The sequence below is a fragment of the Saccopteryx bilineata genome, chromosome 12 (genome assembly GCF_036850765.1).
Source record: "Saccopteryx bilineata isolate mSacBil1 chromosome 12, mSacBil1_pri_phased_curated, whole genome shotgun sequence".
NCBI lineage: Eukaryota > Metazoa > Chordata > Mammalia > Chiroptera > Emballonuridae > Saccopteryx > Saccopteryx bilineata.
The window spans coordinates 49,793,985-49,810,324 of NC_089501.1; the positions used below are offsets into that span (position 1 = coordinate 49,793,985).

The 16,340-nt window shown below is 47.1% G+C and overlaps 1 protein-coding gene across 7 annotated transcripts in view; it reads left to right on the forward strand.

The window, feature by feature from the left end:
- Positions 1-361: 361 nt before the first annotated feature.
- Positions 362-16,340, forward strand: part of ZDHHC14 (zinc finger DHHC-type palmitoyltransferase 14) — a 253,025-nt gene continuing 237,046 nt past the window's right edge. For 2 of the 7 annotated variants that reach the window (XM_066247775.1, XM_066247776.1), the window contains exon 1: positions 364-1,478. In XM_066247775.1, the coding sequence (XP_066103872.1) occupies positions 1,234-1,478 (245 nt within the window). In that variant the 5' untranslated portion in view covers positions 364-1,233. Of the gene's footprint in view, positions 1,479-16,340 lie in introns of all 7 variants that reach the window. The other 5 variants (XM_066247774.1, XM_066247770.1, XM_066247772.1 and 2 more) reach the window with 5 other exon arrangements.

Below are 16,340 nucleotides of genomic sequence, written 5' to 3' on the forward strand. Positions count from 1 at the left end.
TCCCCGAAGTCGCAAAAATGGGTTTGCATATTGCTGTGTGTGCTCGAGTGAGTGTGTGCCGAGGCGGCAGCTGGGGCCGGGAATAACCCCGGAGGAGAAGCGGGGAGCGGACCGAAGCCCGCCGGAGAGCGCGCGCCGCGGCGGGCAGAGCCGTCCTCCGGCGATGCCAGTGGGAGCCTTGCGCCTTCCCCGCGGCGGCGCGGAGCCGGAGGCGGTGCGGGGTTCGGGGAGAAGAGGAGGAGCGGGAGGAGGAGCCCGAGGGCGAGGCGCGGGCCGCCGCCCACCGGGTCGGCAGGAGGCGGACCCGCTCCGAGCGCCGCGCGCGCGCGGGGCTGAGCCTTGCAAACAAGTGTCTGTGGCACTCGCCCCGCGGCCCTGAGACGCGCTCGTCCGCCCCCCGGCGGCCCTCATTGCGCGGGGCCCGGCTCTTATGGGGCAGGAGGGTGAGAGGGAGCCTTTGGTCCCGCAGCCGGCGAGCCGCCGCCGCGACCTCGGCCCAGACGGCCCCGGCAGCCCCGCGCGGGAGCCGCGGACTCGGCTCCGCTGCCTGCCGCGCCGGCGCGGGGTCGCAGCACGAGCAGCTCCCGGGCTGTCGCCGAGCCCGCTCTTGACAAAATAACGTGCTTGGTGTCCCCACCCCTGGGAGGGGTTGCCGGTGCCGCGAGCGGCCTCCCAGTTTCCATCTCTCTCTTCTGGGGAGGATCCGCCGCCGGGAGGAAGGATTAGAATAAACCTGGCCGAGGCGCAGAAGTGGCTCCCAAGCAAGCCGGCGCCGCGGCCGCCGCCTCGCGTCCCCTCGGGGCGCAGCGCTTGCGGGTCGGCGGGTCGGCGGCCCTGAGCCAAGGCGCGGCCGGCGGGCCGGGGGCGGCAGGGCCGAGCGAACGGCAGTGCGAGGGGGCGGGCGCGCGACGAGCCCGGAGTCGGCCAGGCAGCCCCCTGCGCCCCGCGGGGCTCTGGAGCCCCGGCACGCGGACTGGAAGCGACTGAGGACCGCCGCGAGCTGCGGGCGAGCGCCGTCCCTCCAGGAAGGGTTCCGGCTATGACAGCTGGGCTCCCCGAGGGGTTAACCTGGGTGTCCTCCGCAAAGTTGTCGCCGAGCTCAGATCCCGCTTAGGGGCAAAGGCGCCGCGACTCGGGGGACGGCCCGGCGGCCGGCAGCGGTCGTGGCTCGGCGGGGCCCACGCGGCCGGGGGGCTTCTGGGGCTGTGTGCCCCACGCCGGCTGCCCTCGTGGATGCCTCCCGGCGGCGGCGGGCCCATGAAAGACTGCGAGTACAGTCAGATCAGCACCCACAGCTCCTCCCCTATGGAGTCGCCCCACAAGAAGAAGAAAATCGTGGCCCGGAGAAAATGGGAGGTTTTCCCGGGAAGAAACAAATTCTTCTGCAACGGGAGGATCATGATGGCCCAGCAGACGGGCGTCTTCTACCTGACTCTCATCCTCATCCTGGTCACTAGCGGACTCTTCTTCGCCTTCGAGTAAGTGGCGGCGAAAGCTCCCCATACCGGGCTCCCCTTGCCTCTCCCAACCCCTCCCCTTGCTACTTTCGTTTTCTAGAAGCCTTATCTACTGAATATTGTTATATAATACAATCCCTCCCCCCCCCCTTTTCTTTTGAAGGTCTGTTTGCTTCTCGGTCCCCTGAGATAATGCAGTTCTGGGGCGGGCGCTGGGAGTAGAGAAGGGGGTGAGGTCACTTGGAAGGTGTGCCGGCCTTGTTGCTTGCAGGGGTTGGGTGGCACCTCACAGGTGACTGATTCTTGGAGCTGTTTCTCTTGAGTTTGGAGACTAGCAAACCAGCCCAGATGGAGCCTGTGGAAGGGGGATGAGGCTGATTCTCAACGTAGGGATAAATAGAACCCTCCCTGGATTGTGCACAATCTGTAGGGTGTCTTGTTAAACTCAGTTGACTGTGTCTGCATACCTTTTCTTAATGAAGTCGTCTTATTTTAGGTTTCAAAGTCGCGCTACCCATTGTGGCCTGGAAGGATAATTTTATTTTTAGTTCTTCTTAGATGTTCACTTTTGAACAACCATTTCTGACTGACCACGATGTTTCTAAACTGTTCACTTTTTAAAAAAGTTTCAACACAAAATGTTTTCTATACACCATTTTTCCCCCCCATATTTGGGAACTCGCAAAAGAAGACTTTAGACCTGCTCAGGAAAAGTGTGACATTGCCTGGCAACTTTCTTATTCCAAAAACAGGAATTTCGGACTTGAGCGCTTTTATCTGAGAAAAAAAGTGCACGTGAGTCTTTCCTGTTTTCAGGAAAATCAAATTGACCAGCAGCAACTATCCTCCTGCCAAGTAATGAAAGGTCTTATTTATTAGTGGTATTAGATAAAGCAGTTTAACCACATTCCAGAATCAATTTCAATTGCTCTTATTGGGTCCAACATTTTGCAATGCAGTTTCATATGTAATTCCTGGTATCTTATGTTCAATGAAAGTTGTAGCTTCTTCCGCCCAGAATTTAAAAAGCAATATATTCCTGGGATTTCTTTGTGCTACTGTATCCTGGTTATTATGGGGCATGATACCCTTTCATCTGCCCCTGTTGGATAGGGTTAATTAAAACCTTTTGTGTTTCTCTACTTTTGTTCTGATAAATATTAATAGACTCTGATTTTTGTGCCAGGAGTTTGATATTCCAAATGCTGTCTCAACCAGAAATGAATGATCTTTTGACAGTGTAACAATGTAATGATTTACTTAAGGCCCTCTGACCCTCTATGGGGAAACATTTTGTATCTGAACGCTGTGCTGTGATGAACAATTTTCAAGGATTGAGTTAGAACAGGTGCAGAGAGAGCTCAGTCTAAGCTCCCTTCCCCCAGGCTTTCTCACATATAAACTTTCCAGGTCTCTCCCAGCAGTTTAACTTTTGTGCACAGTTGAGGCTAGTTGGTGGAGTCTGTTGGGGGACCTGGGAATGAGAGGGGAAGATTGTGACAAGGCTTTAGGAATGGCAGGAGAAATGCTCTGTTCCTTCTGCTGCTGTCCCCAGTGAGAGCCACTCTTACACACCTGGGAACTGAGGAAGCAGCCAGTCGGTGCCCAGTGAGTTTGCGCTCTGAGGCATAACTTCAGGCAATGGAATGATGATGCCATGTGGTTGCACGGTAGCTTCCATTACAGGTGGTCCCCTAGACAGACAGTAGTCACTATGTTCCTAAAGTTAAAAAAAAGTTTTGAACGGATCTATATTGACATTTTTGCTCCTTTTAGCAATTTTAAGAGTGGAGAAAATGGGTTAATTTTGTGATTCAGTTGCAGAGCACCAGCCACAAGTGTCTGGTGTAGGATGATGAATATCTCATTCTCTATAGGTGCCCAGATCCCCACGGTGTTGTTAGGGGTCCTCCCCCCTCCACCCACCAGGTTTATTTACCATCTTTTCTGTTCTTTGTTCAAACACAAACCATCATAAATCTATTTTCTCTATGTCTGTGTTTGTTTCTTCCAAGAGTTCCCCCAAGTCCGGGTCGTCAGGCATCTTTTCCTGCGTCAGCTTTGTGTTAACTGTTGACGGCAGTAGCAATAAACACGGACGCTGGGGTTTCATTAGCGGCTTTCAGCAGCCGCGTTTTGTATATCCGCTCTGCGTGTGTCTGCGTGGTTGGTCTCCATGTGTGTTGCTCAGTGAGGCAATTTGAAATGTCAAGAAGATAGGCCCCTCCCAGCATGATGCCTCAGTTGAGAAGAATCATGGGGCTGTTCAGACTATAGACTATTATGGCTTGGCAAAGATGATATGTCACTGTATTGCTTTTAAGTTCTTTTATCATTACTAATTATAGAGTGGGAAAAAATAACTTTGGTTGAATTAATTTGATAGAGACTCGGAGAACCAATTAGTTACACGCATAGGTAATGAAATACAAACAGGCTAAAAAGAGACAAGAGATCAAGAGAAAATGCTGGTTTCACCTGCCCCCCTCTGCCCTTCCTTTAGTTATTTATCGCGCACATACTCTGCAGTTGCCTATTTTGATTAATTTCATGCCTAGATAATATTAGTAGAGTTCATTTTCAAACACTAGACTCCATGCTTCCCTGTACAGTTGTTACACACGAAGGCAAATTCAAAATTTTAAAAGAAGACAAGTAATTCTGTAGTTAGTCTTCGACCTGCTTATCCTGTGACTCTGCTCCTACCCCGATCTCTCTCAATCCCAACCTTGAACAGACGGACCCAGGAATTCAAGTGTAGTTGCTAACTTCAATCTTGGGAGAAAGGCAGGTCAGAAATGATTATTCCCACTCTGAAGATGAAGCGACTGAGGCTTGGAGAGGTTCAACAACCACCCGAGGGCACACTGTCATTAGGGGCGGGGCTTCTGACCGCAGCCAGGGCCCGTTGCTGCCCACTGTGCTGCTCTTCCGCCCGGATAGAATCGTGGTTACAGGCATGGATTTTGAGTGGACGGATCCCAAGATTCTTACCTAGGAGTATGACCCTGGGCAAAATTATTTGACTTTTTATCCACTGCGCCACTGCCTGGTCAATTATTTGACTTTTTAAAGCCCTAGTTTCCCAATCGATTAAATGGGGTGAATAATATCTACCTTTAAATGCGGTGAAGAATAAATTAAATACAGTAGTGTGTTTCATACAATGTCTGACACATAATAGCAAGTGCTCTATAATGGTGCCTAGGATTAGAGGAAACCTTGGAAATAGCCTCTTGAGGCCTCTGGTCACCCTGGTCACCCCTCTCTGAGAGCCTTTGAAGGAAAGGGGTGTGTGCGGATTAATAAGCAAGCGTGACAGTGGTAGTTTATTAGGGCTGAAAACCCCCCCCGCAGAACTCTGTAGTCTGCGCTTAAAATAAAGAGCTGTGTATGGGTCTGAGGATTGCTTTCCCTCCTGCGCTTTCTGAGCGGGGTCCTGCGGGGATGTCTGGGGACTGTCCTTACCCAGACCCCTAGAAAGCACACTGAAGAAACCCACAGGACGTGAGGACTGGATTTCATTTCCATTTTTGGAGCTGCCCTCTCAAAGCCGCGAAGACAGTCAGGAACACTGCTGGAAGCCACCCGATGCAGCGCTCTACTCGCTTCCAAGTAGGGCAGGGCTATTTGTCTTCTGGCATCTTTTATTCAACATATGGGTTACGGATGCAAAGTGACAGCATCTCACAGCTGTGTTTAAGAGGGAAGGGAGGACGCTGGTTGCGGCGTTGCTGAGACAGCTCACTGGCCCGAGAGGGGCTGGCTGCCTCATCTGGGACTCAACTGCGCTGTCCACTGCCCTCCCTCTCACATCCCCAGAACTGCAAGAGGGGAGGTCAGTGAGCATGATCCCTTTCTGTCTGTCTAACACACACACACACACACACACACACACACACACACACACACACTCACACACACTCTCTCTCTCTCTCTCTCTGGTTCTGAAACTTTGGTATTTCCTAGAGAGAAGGGGATGAACTGGAAGGCAGTACCAGTTCCTTGTTGAGAGCACCCCGCGGGGCGGAGGTGGCCTGCTCAGACCTCGCACATTCGGGGTTTTTTCCAATTAAAAAAATTGGGGGAAGAATGGTTATGGGTAAAGAGAGAGAGAGAGAGAGAGAGATTTGTTATTCTACTTATTTATGCACTCACTGGTTGAGTCTTTTATGTGCCCTGATGGAGGATCGAGCCCACAACCTTGGCATACCGGGACAGAGCTCTAACCAACTGAGCTACCTGGCCAGGGCCTCCTTTTGTTTTATTTGCTGCTGTATCCTAGTAAATAGCAGGTGCTCAGTACATATTTGTTGTTGAATAATGGTAATATCTAAACACTGAAAAATAACTTTATGCTTCAGTTTTTCCTTTTGTAAAGTTGGGAGCATTAATAAAATTTATAATTAAGAATTTTTTATAGAACATAGTTGCCTTAGGAACTTTTACTACTTGATATAATTCTTCTGAGTTCAAGATCAAGTATCCCTTTTCGAATGCATGAATTGAAGCAGAAAAAATAAAAAAATCATTTTAGTTACTTAGATAACTAGTGATAGAGATTTAATGTTCTCTTGGATAACCAAAACTTCTTTTTAGTTTTCCTTACTTTTTAACTAGTGTTTTAAGCAAATAAAGTGCTCTGATATATTAATAGATGAATGTTTCTTAACAACCATCAGCATTTAGAGTAACTTCACATGTTTAGGGTTCTTGACTCCTGATACGTGAATTTACCTAATAAAGCTTGGAAAGATACTCTTAACTACTTATGTTTTATTGTGTTCAGGTGCAGCTGGTGGGTGGGTAGTGATACCAAATTATGCAGAAAAAAATACCTGTAGATTTCTATAGTAGGGTAGTGGTGGTCAATTATTTAATGGGCCATCTCTACATGATCTGGAGATTTTTCTTTTTTTTTTTTTTCTGAAGTTGGAAACGGGGAGGTAGTCAGATAGACTCCCGCATGCGCAGACTGGGATCCACTGGGCATGCCCACCAGGGGGTGATGCTCTGCCCCTCTGGGGCGTCGCTCTGTTGCAACCAGAGCCATTCTAGCGCCTGAGGCAGAGGCCACAGAGCCAGCCTCAGCGCCCAGGCCAACTTTGCTCCAGTGGAGCCTTGGCTGCAGGAGGGGAAGAGAGAGACAGAGAGGAAGGAGAGAGGGAGGGGTGGGGAAGCAGATGGGCGCTTCTCCTGTGTGCCCTGGCTGGGAATTGAACCCAGGACTCCTGCACACCAGGCCGACGCTCTACCACTGAGCCAACCAGCCAGGGCTGGAGATTTTTCTTTTGCAGTACAATGTTACATGTAATTTATTCATGGCAGAGTTAGTATATCTTAGCAAGAAAATTTAAATTAAGGGTTTTGAGGAGGTACATGTATTCTTTTGGTTGTTAGGAAAGGGAAAACTGGTCAATAGATACTTAAAATTAGTTACATTCAGGAATTTGGCTTAGGGAAGGGTTGGGGACCATCTTAATGTTGTTTTTTTACAGAGACAGAGAGAGAGTCAGAGAGAGGGATAGATAGGGACAGACAGACAGGAACAGAGAGAGATGAGAAGCATCAATCATCAGTTTTTTGTTGCAACACTTTAGTTGTTCATTGATTGCTTTCTCATATGTGCTTTAACCACGGGCCTTTGGCAGACCGAATAACCCCTTGCTTGAGCCAGCGACCTTGGGTCCAAGCTGGTGAGCTTTTGCTCAAACCAGATAAGCCCGCGCTCAAGCTGGCAACCTCAAGGTCTTGAACCTGGGTCCTTGGCATCCCAGTCCAATGCTCTTATCCACTGCGCCAATGCCTGGTCAGGCCCATCTTAATGTTTTTAATTCTTCCCTTAAATATGGCCGCTTTTATTTCTGTTGAGAAGTTAGTTATTACTTAGCATTTCCTCCCTATATGTGTAATGGGTCAGTTTTTGTCCTAGCTGATTTTCTCTTTCTCTTTTGTTTTTGTAGAACAAGGACATGCCAAGTTGTAGTTTTCTGTATATTTATCCTGCCTGGAGTTTGCTAAGGCTTCTTGGATCTGTGGATTAATCTCTTTTATCAGTTTTAGAACTTTTTGACTCATTATTTCTTTTGTCCCTCTTCTCTCCTCTCTTTATTTACATATGATAGAATTTCATATCATTCCATACATCTTGTATATTTCATTCCATGTCTTTGGGGTTATTTTTCTTTGTGTTTCAGTCTGAATAATTCCCATTAGTATGTTTTTAAGTTTACTGATCCTTTTCTCTGCTGTGTCCTGTGTATGTTGAACCATTTTTGATATACTATTTTTTTTATTTTCAACATTTCTATATTTTACAAATACTTTTTAAATATGGTTTTAAAAATAATTTCCAGCCTGACCAGGCCGTGGCGGAGTGGATAGAGCATCGGACTGGGATGCGGAGGACTCAGGTTCAAGACCCCGAGGTCACCAGCTTGAGCGCGGGCTCATCTGGTTTGAGCAAAAAGCTCACCAGCTTGGTCCAGGTCGCTGGCTCCAGCAAGGGGTTACTGGGTCTGCTGAAGGCCTGCGGTCAAGGCACATATGAGAAAGCAATCAATGAACAACTAAGGTGTAGCAATGCTCAATGAAAAACTAATGATTGATGCTTCTCATCTCTCCGTTTCTGTCTGTCTGTCCCTGTCTGACTCTCTGTCTCTGTAAACAAAGAAAAAAAAGAAAAAAATAACTTCCATTTTTCTGCTGAAATTTCCCATCTGTTCCTGCCCACATTTTCTTTCTTTTTTTATTTTTTTAAAGTCCTGAGGTGCCTGGAGAGGCCTCCCTGAGCTGTGAAGGCTTCTGGTGCCTAATCACTCTCAGCAGGGGTGTAGGCGGTCAGTATAGGAAACTTGAGGGCAACAGGGAGCTTTTATTTTATTTTTTTTAAATTATTTATTTATTTATTCATTCATTTTAGAGAGGAGAGAGAGAGAGAGAGAGAGAGAGAGGAGAGGGAGAAGGAGGAGGAGCAGGAAGCATCAACTCCCACATGTGCCTTGACCAGGCAAGTGCAGGGTTTTGAACCGGCGACCTCAGCATTCCAGGTTGATGCTCCATCCACTGAGCCACCACAGGCCAGAGCCACTCTAGCGCCTGGGGCAGAGGCCAAGGAGCCATCCCCAGCACCCAGGCCATCTTTGCTCCAATGGAGCCTTGGCTGCGGGAGGGGAAGAGAGAGACAGAGAGGAAGGGGGGGGGGTGGAGAAGCAAATGGGCGCTTCTCCTATGTGCCCTGGCCGGGAATCGAACCCGGGTCCCCCGCACGCCAGGCCAACGCTCTACTGCTGAGCTGACTGGCCAGGGCCTAGGCCACATTTTCTATTGGATAATTTAACATACTTTTTGGTAGTTATTTCAAAATCCTTGCCTAATGATTCCAATATCTGTCTTATCTCTGGGTCTTCTTCTTTTGGCTATTTCTTCTCTTGACTATGGGTTATTTCTTCTCTTTTTGTGTGCCTCATGATTTTTTATTGCATGGCAGAAAGAACTGTAGTAACTTAAAAGGGAATTGTCTTTTATCAGGCCACTGGTGAGAGGCCGAGTCAATCTCATTTATCATTGAAATGGTGTGGGTTTTGCCAAAGATTTGGTTAGATTCATTTCATCACTGACTTCAGGTGTCTTGAGGGCAGCAGCGTCAGGGTTTCCTATAGCAGGGAGTGGTATCTGAGTCCTGGAAAAACTCTGAAGAGCTCTTTACGTCTCACAGCCTAATAAAAAAACCAGCTCACTGAACTGGAAGACTTCTGTTTTCTAGCCAGACTTCCGGCTTTGGAGGTTACTAGGGAGAGTTTTTTGTCTTTAGCCCTCACTGTCCCAACTTCCTATACACCAGGTCGTCGCTCTCTCCCCAGCGGTCTGACTCCAGCTTTGGAGACAGTTGCAGTGCCCTGGGTGAAGACCTGTGGTACCGAAGAGAGATCTGTTCTGTTTTGTGCTCTGACTTCTGCCTTACCCTTGGCGAAGTTCCCGTAGGCATCAGGAAAGAGGTCTTCAACTCTCCTGCCCTGGCCCAGCCTTTGGTGTACTCTTGCTGTGTGTTTGGTGCAGAGCCTTTGGAAAGAGTTGGCCGGTGGTGCAAACTTACTCTAGTTCAGGCACCTTGGGGTTGTAATCCATGCGGCACGGTGGACATCACATGCATTTAAACCTTCTTGGTTTCTCCTTACTCCTGTCAATGGTAGATTTCTGTTCTTCCTGCCACTTTGCTGGGAATGAAAGCAGTGTTGGCCTGTTTTCTTTTGGGAGACCTTGACACATTTAGGCTTCTTTGCAGCCTTGGTTCCCTGATAGATTTTAAAAACAGAGCTTTTGTAGCTCACGTGGCTTGTTCTTATTGTTCGAGTATAGTGATCACACTTATAACTTTTGATCAGTGATTTTTAAAAAACTTAATATTGTGTTTCTCAGGTTGTTGGCAATCGATATGCAGTTAGTTTTTATTACTATCATATTTGATGTGTGTAAATATGCTCAATTTATTCTTTATACTCTTTCTAATCTTTCTTTGACTTCTGATTCCTGCATTTACTATCGTTTTACAGGGTAGAATATGCAAGACTGCCTCTTCATGGGTTTTAATGTCTTCTTACGTGTGTCCTGGCAATAACTATGACAGTCAGACTCAATGCTTAGGCCTGGGTTACTGAAATAAGAGTTTAGCAAGGGGTTCAATTCTATTGTTTTTTATAATGATGAAATATTTTATCAAAATAATAAATCATGATTATCAACTAATCATTGAAGTTGTATACAATTAAGAGCAATGTTTAAAGAAATGTCTATGTAGCCTGATCAGGTGGTGGTACAGTGGATAAAGCATCGACTTGGGACGCTGAGGACCCAGGTTCGAAACCCCAAGGTTGCTAGCTTGAGGGTAGGGTCTCTGGCTTGAGTGTGGGATCATAGACATGACCCCATGGCCACTGGCTTGAGCCCAAAGGCCTCTGACTTGAAGCCCAAGGTCACTGGCTTGAGCCAAAGGTAACTGGGTTGAGCAAAGGGTCACTGGCTCAGCTGGAGCCCCCCCAGTCAAGGCACATATGAGAAAACAATTATTGAACAACTAAAGGGCCACGGCGAAGAGTTGATGCTTTTCATCTCTCTCCCTGACTGTCCCTGTCTGTCCTTCTCGAAAGAAAGAAAGAAAGAAAGAAAGAAAGAAAGAAAGAAAGAAAGAAAGAAGATACATCTATTTTTGTGATGAGTGAAGTACTTTATCACAAATTTTATCTTCCTCATTTAATTTGATGCTCGTTTTTTTATTGATTTTAAAAGAAGGCTGTAACGTTTCCTCTCTTCCTTATACTACTTTGGGTTTGGAAGCTCTTCTCTGGGCTCACGCCGGGTTTAGATCTAGCCCCTCAGAGTACTTGTGATGAAGTTTCTGTGGCCATCCTCTTCTTGGGTAGCTGGCTGGAGTGGGCAGGCTGATGGAAGGGACTCCAGTGGAAGCAGCCAGCGCTCAGCTCTTGCAAATGACTGTCCCCCAATCCTGTACGTGACAGAGAACGTCTCCTCCGGTGCCATGGCCAGGCCCAGAATGAAGAGAAAGGCGACAGCTGTGTGCACGTCTCTGTGTGCATGTGTGTCCCTCTCTCTCAACGCCCTTCCCCCCATGTCCCTCTCTCTCAACGCCCTTCCCCCCGTCAGTACAGAGAAGGTATATGTACCATCCTTCTCTTAGGCCTGTTTTTACCTCTGCCTCTTCGGCCCTTCATAGCTAATAGCTAACGTATCATTAGAATACACTTCCCTGTTCCTTCTAGAGCTTTCTGAAGTGGACTTGTTTTCAACACTACGGGGACCTTGATATTTTAGAACATTTTAAGCACACATGGACAGACCACATCATTTAAAGACAAGAATACAATAATTCTCATACGTTTTTAAACTGGATTTTAAAAATTGCTGACCTCAGAGTCCATGGAAACTGGTCTTGCTGTTGAGAGCCATCAGGACGTGACAGGTGGGCAAGGTGGCTGATAAGGGCGGTGTAGCTGACAGCCCTCTGGGGCTGGGTAGGGTTTGGCCGGAGGTAGTCTTATCAGAGGAGGAATGGTGCTCCGACTCACGAGAAGTCTGCCGTCCTGTGGTAGTTTTCAGAAGCTTCTTACACATATAGAGAAATAGTTTATTTCAGCACAAAACATTGGAGTCTATTAGAAGCCTTTGTTCTACTTGCTGAGATGAGAAATTATTGCCTCTCCTCATACAGGTAGTAGAAATAAACAGGCTCTGCAGAATGTGTGTTCCTGGACACTCTCTTGACGAAGTCTGGTGTCTTTTCTTTTTTTTTTAACCCCCTCCTCCCCCTTACTTTCAAAGGTGTAGGCGACTGTGACTTCTTTCTCTTCGTTTGAACCTTTTTCTTCCTTTAGTTTCTAGCACGTTCACCTTCTACTCACCTTTAGTTATTTCCTTTTCTCCTGTACTACACCTCTTTTTCCCTCCTGGCCCTGAACATTAACTTTGTCCTTCCCCTTCTGCCTCTCTTAACTTTCTCAAGCAAGTTGTAATCATCACGCCTGCCTTTTGCAATGTGGCTGCCGTCTCCCTCTTTCTCTGCTGCCTGGAGCTCCTGCCTCCTAGTCCTGCATTTCTTCTTGCCCGTGGAGAGCCCTACACACGGGTCCTCTGATGCCCAGGAAGTGGGTGCGCTGTTCATGGCCGCCCGGCTGCCGGTCAAGAACCCTCTCCTGGCCCTCCCAGGACGCTGTCGCCCTTCCCACCTACGTTCAGTCGTCACGCTCTGCTGACCCTTTCCCTAGTATATCTCAGGCTGCGTTCTTCCTCTCTCTTTCCATATTGAATGTGGTTTTCAAATACTGTCACAAAATCTTTAACCTTCTTCCCACTTAAAAAAAAAGAAAAAGATGGAATGTCATTCTTCTGCCCTTGACTATGGGCCAGGTGTCGTGACTCAGTTCTAGAGACCAGAACATGGGCGGAGTGACACTGGTGATTTCTGAGGCCAGGTCAGAGTTGTGCTAAAGCTTCCGCCCGATGCATGGGTGCTCCGCCCACCCTCACTGCACCTTTGGAACCTCGAGTTGCCACAGAAGTCTAGCTACATGACACAGAGACCCTGTAGAGAGAGTAGGCCATATATAGAGGTGCCCACCCCCCACCCCCACCCCCCAGCTATTCCAGCCTCTGGCTGTGTGTGTCTTCGCCGCCCAGGGGTGGCCCTGTGGGTGACTGAGCCTCCACCCGGTTCCATTGCCCGTCTCCCCGGTCTTCGCCACCCCTGTCCAAGCTGAATGGAGCAGAGGTGAGCTGTCTGCCGGGCTCTGCCCGTGTTGCAGGCTGGTGAGCACAATGTTGTTTTAAGCCACTGCATTTGCAGAGGGTTATTAGCCATAGTAACTGGAGAACTTACCACCAGAAATCCTCAAATGAAGTGTTGAGACTGGCTCTGATTGTGCAAGTGTGTGACTAAGCGCACGGAAGTTACCGTGCTGAGGTTGGAGACTTTCTCAGAATTATGGTGGAGTCCAGGGTGGCTTTTCTCGCTCACCGCCTCCATTCTGGTGCGCCTGGGGGGGAGGGTGCCGCTGGATAAGGCATCCCCCGCGGTGCCCACCTCCAGGTCGCCTTTGCGAGGTGTCCTTTGTCACCTGCGTCCTGGCAGGAACGGAGTTGGAGTCCCAGGGATCTAGACCCTCATCACCCGTGCCTGGACCAGCGCCCCGACCTCCTTTTTCAAGTTCCCGTCAGTGCTGGGTCTGTTACTTTTACGGTGACAGGCTCACACACCCAAGTGCGGGAAAGAAAATCCACATGAAATGGTTAGAAGCAGTGTTTGAGACCTTTCTCTTCTTCTCACTATTTATTTATTTAAATTTTTTATTGATTGATTTAAGAGAGAGAGAGATACACAGAGAGAAGCATCGATTTATTCTACTTATTTATGCATTCACTGGTTGATTCTCGTATGCTCCCTGGCTGGAGATCGAACCCCACAACCTTTGCGTATTGGGAAGATGCTCTAACCAACCGAGCTACGCAGCCAGGGCTTCTTACAATTTATTAAGAGTAAGATCTCTACGTAGAACAGGCCTGTCTGTTGATTTTGGAGAGGGCTGAGCGTGGACAGACAGCCCTGGGAAGGATGCCTCTTCGACACTGTTGTGTGTGAGGATGTTCACTCTTCCCGGGGTTGCTGACGGGGCCGGGGACCTGGCTCATCTGCCCGCCATGCATTTGACCCACCCCGGCCTGCCCAGCGATAGCCTACAGTGCCCGTGTCTGCGGAGCCATGCTGCCCCAGCCGTGGGCAGCTGGGCAGCTAGCTACCGGCGCCCAGTGCCCTGCTCTTTCGAGTGGACCTCAGAGTTATATAATCAACACAATTTATCATGTTGAATGCTACTATTTGGGGGGCCTTTTAATGTCATGAATTTCCCATACTCACATTCTTGATGGCAGATAAGGGCATTTTTGAACATATAAGCCGAAGTCAAGAGAAACTCTGCAGCTATATATAGTCTATTTGTCTTTCTAACCAGGGAGGAAAATTTTTTACTGAGATTATCTCACATTTACTAACTTGATGTAAATTTTCCTGCCTTTTTTTCCCCAGCTAGCAGCCCATGCAAATGAAATCCCAGAATGGCCCTAACACACATGCAAATGATGATTACTACTCTATTTAGGATAAATACTGAGTTCATCTTTGTGTTCCTATATCATTAGTTGTAAGCTTGTTTTGCACAGATAATTCAAAAGGTATGTCCTTATCCTTTTCTTTTTTTTCTTTAGGTGAGAGGAGGGGAGATAGTGAGGCAGACCCCTGCATGCACCTTAACTGGGATTCACTTGGCAACCCCATCTAGGGCTGATGCTCCAGTACTGAACTATTTTTAGAGCCTGAGGCCTATGTGCTCCAACAGAGCTACCCTCAGTGCCGGGGGCTGTGCTCAAACCAACTGAGCCACTGGCAGTGGGAGGGGAAAAGAGAGAGAAGGGGGTGAGGGAGTGGGGGGGGAAGCAGATGGGCACTTCTCCTGTGTGTCCTGACTGGGAATTGAACCCGGGACACCCATATGCCAGGGTGACACTCTATCCACTGAGTCATCAGCCAGGGCTGCCCTTATCTTTTTTTTTTTTTTTTTTTTTTTTTTTTTTTTTTTTATGTTCTTTTTTTTTTTTTTTTTTTTTTTTTTTTTTTTTTTATTAAATTTAATGCAGTGACATTGATAAATCAGGGTACATTTGTTGAGAGAAAATATCTCTAGATTATTTTGACATTTGATTGTGCTGTATACCCCTCCCGCAAAGTTAGATTGTCTTCTGTCACCTTCTATCTGGTTTTCTTTATGCCCCTCCCCTCCCCTAACCCCTCTCTCCTTCTTCACCCCATCCCCCCTCCCCCAACCCCCCCGCCCCTGTTGCCATCACATTCTTGTTCATGTCTCTGAGTCTCATTTTTATGTCCCTTCTATGTATGGATTCATCTCAGTTTTTTTTTTCTGATTTACTTATTTCACTCCGTATAATGTTATCAAGGTCCATCCATGTTATTGTAAATGATCCGATGTCATCATTTCTTATGGCTGAGTAGTATTCCATAGTATATATGTACCAAAGTTTTTTAATCCACTCGTCCTCTGATGGACACTTGGGCTGTTTCCAGATCTTCGCTATTGTGAACAATGCTGCAACAAACATGCGGGTGCATTTCTCCTTTTCGAGCCCTTCTATGGTGTCCTTGGGGTATATTCCTAAAAGTGGGATAGCTGGGTCAAAAGGCAGTTCGATTTTCAGTTTTTTGAGGAATCTCCATACTGTTTTCCACAGTGGCTGCACCAGTCTGCATTCCCACCAGCAGTGCAGAAGGGTTCCCTTTTCTCCACATCCTCGCCAGCACTTATTCTGTGTTGTTTTGTTGATAAGCGCCATTCTGACTGGTGTAAGGTGATATCTCATTGTGGTTTTAATTTGCATTTCTCTAATGATTAGTGATGTTGAGCATTTTTTCATATGCCTATTGGCCATCTGTATGTCCTCTTTGGAGAAGTGTCTATTCATCTCTTTTGCCCATTTCTGGATTGGGTTGTTTGTCTTCCTGGTGTTGAGTTTTGCAAGTTCTTTATAAATTTTGGTTATTAACCCCTTATCAGACGTATTGTCAAATATGTTCTCCCATTGTGTAGTTTGTCTTTTTATTCTGTTCTTGTTGTCTTTAGCTGTGCAAAAGCTTTTTAGTTTGATATAGTCCCATTTGTTTATCCTGTCTTTTATTTCACTTCCCCGTGGAGATAAATCAGCAAATATATTGCTCCGAGAGATGTCCGAGAGCTTACTGCCTATGTTTTCTTCTAAGATGCTTATGGTTTCACGGCCTACATTCAAGTCTTTTATCCATTTTGAGTTTATTTTTGTGAGTGGTGTAAGCTGGTGATCTAGTTTCATTTTTTTGCAGGTAGCTGTCCAATTTTCCCAACACCATTTGTTAAAGAGGCTGTCTTTACTCCATTGTATTTCCTTACCTCCTTTGTCAAATATCAGTTGTCCATAAAACTGTGGGTTTATTTCTGGGTTCTCTGTTCTATTCCATTGATCTATATGCCTGTTCTTATGCCAGTACCAGGCTGTTTTGAGCACAATGGCCTTGTAGTATAACTTGATATCAGGAAGTGTGATACCTCCCACTTTATTCTTCTTTTTTAAGATTGCTGAGGCTATTCGTGTCCTTTTTTGGTTCCATATAAATTTTTGGAATATGTGTTCTATATCTTTGAAGTATGTCATTGGTATTTTCATTGGTATTGCATTGAATTTATAAATTGCTTTGGGTAATATAGACATTTTAATGATGTTTATTCTTCCTAACCATGAGCACGGTATATGCTTCCACTTGTTTGTATCTTC